The 5,143-nt window shown below is 42.6% G+C and overlaps 1 protein-coding gene across 3 annotated transcripts in view; it reads right to left on the bottom strand.

Annotated features, from left to right (window-relative positions):
• Positions 1-5,143, bottom strand: part of LAMA4 (laminin subunit alpha 4) — a 181,049-nt gene that overhangs the window by 109,846 nt on the left and 66,060 nt on the right. For all 3 annotated transcript variants that reach the window (XM_006019468.3, XM_025198838.1, XM_025198839.1), the window contains one exon: positions 2,795-2,875. In XM_006019468.3, the coding sequence (XP_006019530.1) occupies positions 2,795-2,875 (81 nt within the window). The remainder of the gene's footprint in view (positions 1-2,794; positions 2,876-5,143) is intronic.

Below are 5,143 nucleotides of genomic sequence, written 5' to 3'. Positions count from 1 at the left end.
AGCTGCCCCACTAGCGGATTGGGACAGGGGGCTGGGACCTGCCCTTCCCCTGCAGCTTTTTCCAAGCCCCCTGCTTCCAACCTGGGAGCCAGGGCCAGGAGTTCCCTGATGCTGGGGCGGGGGAACATTGTCCCCACCTGGGCTTCAGTGGTGGAGCCTACCTTGGCAGCAGGCAGCCGTCCTGGGGGCAGGGAGCAATGTCCCATCCCCTGCCAGGAGACAGCTGTATCCTTGTCCCATGCTCCCTGCCAGTCCTTGGGCTAGCACCCAGGGGGAGCCTAGAGCTCCACCTGGCTGCTGAAGGGGGCCTGTGCAGGGCTGGCAGGGGTAGGAGCAGATTGCTGACACGAGCAGCAAATCTGCTCCCAAGTCTTTGCATGTGTAGACACCTGCCCAGGAGAATTTACTGTTCCTGGATCAAATGCATTTGTAGACACACCCACTGTATACTAATTCAGGTAGTTCTGAACCAGCCCTTCACACAGAGTAAGAAAACATCCTGTGCAGATGGCAGATGAAGAGAGTGTCTGGAAGATCACACATGCTGAAACACCTACAGTGTTGTGTGTCCTACAACTTACTGTCCTGATATGCCAGTCATAGTCCTATGAAGTTGTACAGATGGGAAAAGGCAGAATACAGCATATCTCCACCTCAGCCCTCTTGTTGGGCAGCCTCCTGGGATCAAGGAAATAGGTAGAGAGCAGTAACTCTGCATTTCATACTCCAGGTTTTATAACTGTCTGCTTCTTCTTTGAGCCATTTAGGAGAAGTAGAGAAACTGTTTTGCGCAGTTTCCCACTGGAAATCATGTATGGCCCAAGCATGGCATAGATTTAAATCAACAATCGCTTGTGATCTGATGAGAATGTAGGCTCAAAAATGTTTGTGTGTGGTTAATCTAATGTTCAGGGGAAAAGGCCAGCTTAGCAGTCCTGCCCCTTATCAGTCTTCTGTGTCAATACAGGTGGTGGAGAGTAGACAGATCAATGCTGTCCAGGCAATGTACCCTCTCACTAACATAAATGATCCCCTAGAAGAGAGAGAAATTCAGTATTTATGCAACTGAATCATCAGTCAACTAGTGATAACTAAGACTATGGATGAGGAATGCTAGGAAGTACCCAAAGGGAATGTCTGTAATGCTGATACTTGTCTTCTAGGAAACAGGCAATAACCACCACCTCGTTTTACGTAGGCACTAAATAGCCATCAGATGTTACAACTTTTTCTCACTTCTGAAAACAAGTTGGACTGGAATTTGTAACCTAGAAGAAAAAACAAAAACAAACTCCCTGACATTACTAACCACTTAACCAACTAGTCATCCTAGGTTCCTAGTGACGTAAGCTGATTGCTTCCTGCTGTCTTTTTTCACCCCTGTCTAACCCTATCTTTTCTTCTGATATAAATAAACCATGAAAAGCTGGTCAGTAGCTATTAGAAAACAGATCAAACAAGCTGACATTATTCATTTCTGTCCCTATGAACAGAAATATGTCTGCTTTTCATTTCACAGTCCTTCATTTGTTTGTAGTCTAGTGTGACATTTCAGTACCAATGAGAAACCTCACTGACCTTTTAATTGTCTATATTTTGCTATGTTTGCATATCTGACATTTCAAAAGAAAAGCAGGATATATCCTGATGACTGGAAACAAGTTTCTCCATCTTCATTTTCTACATCTGTAGAAGCTTTACTTGTAAAATTGTTACTGTGGCCATTTCAAAGGTCCAAAGGTAGCACACTGACATTTTGAGTGCCTTATATTTACAAGCAAATTATTTTAGTTGGAAGCTATGGTAACTCTTACTCGGTAAGGGATGAAGTCCTTTGCTCTTCTTTTTCTTGGCTTTTTTTATACCAACTGTAATCTGGATCTGTCACATCCCTTTTTTCCCTCTCTCAGTCAAGTTTCACTTCAGTTCTACACAAAATCTCTTACTAAAGATAATGGGTTAAATTTTTAATACATCAGAGATCTTGTCTGGTACAAAGGCCTGGCAGGACACTGGGGAATCAGATGAGGCATCCATATCCTGTACTGACACCTCAGCCTGGTAGCAGTTATAGCAGATCTAACATATACCACCACCCTCATTAAATTTTACGCCAGTGGGAGTGTAACAAGGTCTAACTTAGAACTAGGCCCATTGATTTCAATGAAATTTCATACAGCATTAGTGAGGGTGTCAGAAACTGGTCCTTTGCAAGATAAAGCAGTAACATGTATTATGCCATAAAGCTGTATTTGCAGACATCATCACTCTTAATAAGTAGTAGAAGAAACTATTAGTGGACATCTGGAAAACTTGAAAAGGATTGCTGACTCAAGGATTTTTATTGAAACATCATTCAGAATTTAAACAACATAATTTTGCTAATGGTGTGAGCAAGTACTCAGTTCAAGTGTAAATTAACAGAAAGCTGTCATTTTGAGGCGGGCAAAGGGATTGTTAGAGGCATACAATACAGACGCTAATTTTTCACTTTAGCTATCATTTGTTTTCAGCATTCAAAAATTATTTTCCTTTGAAAAGGCTGGTTTTATGAAGTCAAATGCAATAAGTGGATAAAATATACAAAATGTGGATCGTTATCCTTCCCCTGTTGAAATCAATAACATATTTGTATTGGTTTTAATGGGCACAGGCTTAAGCCCTGTAGACGCACAGGCATAATCCAGCCCAGGGAGTGTCAAGCAAAGAATTTTCTCCAGTATGGGAAAACTCCCTGAAGGCCCCTGAAACTTTGGCAAGCTTGAGCAGTGAGTCAGACTGCTGCCCTGCTTACCTTTCGCAGTTGGATCCTGCATAGTTTTCTTTACAGACACAGCGCACTACTCCACTTTTCCTGTAACAGGCAACTGCAAAACTAAAAAATATTTAAATAAATCAATCAAGATCAGCAACACTTATGACTATCGCATGTCAACATTTTCTGCAGCATGAACATACATTATTTATGTGACCTAAAGCCTGAGGCAACCTGGGGTAAGCACCATCATCTTCTCTAGGACCCAAAGGACACTGTACACGATACAAGAGACATTCAGTGCTTTGCCTTTTCATTTAATCTGTAAGGCATCATGCATGGCTGTAGCATGATACATATAATAAAATATACTGATTTATTTCTTGTAGCCTAGTTTAGATGTACTTTCATACTCTTACACATGCTGTATATTTTGAATAAAGAGCTTGTGTTCAAGGCAATTGTATATTTCCTATGAATTTAACTGTGCTCCCCTCCCGCTCTTTTTATTTTAAAATGTTGAAGCTGATGTATTACTTTCAATAGGTGATGGAGCATTATGGGAGATAAAATCTATATTTTTGACTACAGATAGGATACAGGACTAGCAGTGACAGCAACTTTTTCTTAATACAGTCCTAACAGGGCCATCCCTCAGACCTGACCTGCAACTACCAGGTGCTGTCAGCTGGCACAGCATCACTGATGTTCATGAATCTATACTCAAACCACCTGAGGGTCCTCTACTATCTCTAGGAGTGAACAGGTGAATCATAGAAAATTGGGTTGGAAGGGACTTCAGGAGGTCATCTACTCCAATGCCCTGCTCAAAGCAGGACCATCTCTAAGTAGATCGTTCCAGACAGGGCTCTGTTGAGCCAGGAATTAAAAACCTCTAAGGATGGAGATTCCACCACCTCTCCAGGCAACCTGTTCCAGTGCTTCACCACCCTCCTACTGAGAAAGTTTTTCCTAATATCCAACCTAAACTTCTCTTGCTGCAACTTGACACCATTGTTCCTCGTTCTGTCAGTTAGTCTATACGTCTTTTCAGTCCTTAGCCTCTGCTCAACCTGCCAGAAAGAGTACTGATAAGTGCTAACTGTTGGAGTGGTTTTATTGGTATGGTATTCTAGCACAATGGTTTCCTTTACTTTTTCATGCTTCAGAACTGAGTTTGAAATTTTTGAAAAAAAATAATGGCATCACAAAATGTGAGACCAAGGTGCTTTCACATGGAGCTTGACTCCAAAGAATGCCCACAGCGTGATTAGTGAAGGCAGGAAGTGCCAAATCCTACACAAGTGGATGAGGGCAACACATCTTAGCTGCAATTACAGTCAAGAACAATTTTGAAAAAGCATTTGTAGTCGGTTTAGAAAATATGTGACTAGGTTCTTTTCTGAGCTGAAACTCACTTATCACTGGGCACCAATGTACAGTCAGGTAAGATGCGCACAGTTCTTACACTGGAGACTCCTTGGTCCTAGTGGTAACCATCTTCTAATTTTTATCAGTTGGCTATGGCTTTTAAAGTACTATGCACCAACTGAGAATTGGCAGAGTAGAGCTTCTTCTCTGTTCTAGGGTATGGAGTTGTTGGGATAATATCAGGCTCCGGCAACTTTATGCCATCTGAGAGCTGCTGTACCCTAGTGTAATTTTCAGTTGGGCAGGAGTAACCAGATTCCATCCCTTTTGGGCACACCTACGCGTCACCCTATAATGACGTAGCAATATGCTACATGGCCATATGCTGTGCTATGGCGATGTAGCTATCATGTGGGTCTACATATGATTGCCAGATACATCGTTGTAGTGGTGCGCTCCCCTGTTATAGTGCGCCGCTGTGGTGATGTAGCAGCAAAATCTAACCATGAGCTGCACACACAATGCAGTAACCACCCATACTGCGCCATGCTTTAGTACTTCAAAAAGGAAGTACTAAAGCATGCTGCCATAGCAATGTTGCCATACGGCAATGTGTAGAAGCACCCCTTGTGTACTAAAAGGCATAAAAGGGTGAGAATAGGGGGAGAGAGCCTGGCTTATGTACTGTTTGTCTAAGGAACAAGCAAAATAAAAAGCATGTCAATAGTTGCTTCAATGTTCCTATTGCATGTCTAAGGAATGATTTCCAGAGTAGAATAACTGTGTCTTGTTTGGAGACATTGATACAACTGGACAGAAGTTAAACTGAGTCTTCCCTCATCAAATTCGCATGTTATCTTCTGTAACATTTTAGTGGGAGCATTCCAGGCTGTCACGGCAGGGTCCTCGCTGAGGGCCGTGTGCTCCTTAAGGTCCCTCGTTCCGTGTCAGGCCGGCCCAAGGCACCCTCTAATTCTCGCCCGCCACGTCTTGTTGGAATGTATATATATAGTTTGC

Source organism: Alligator sinensis, unplaced genomic scaffold (assembly GCF_000455745.1).
Source record: "Alligator sinensis unplaced genomic scaffold, ASM45574v1 scaffold737_1, whole genome shotgun sequence".
Classification (NCBI taxonomy): Eukaryota; Metazoa; Chordata; order Crocodylia; family Alligatoridae; genus Alligator; species Alligator sinensis.
This window is presented reverse-complemented; position numbering and strand designations above follow the sequence as displayed.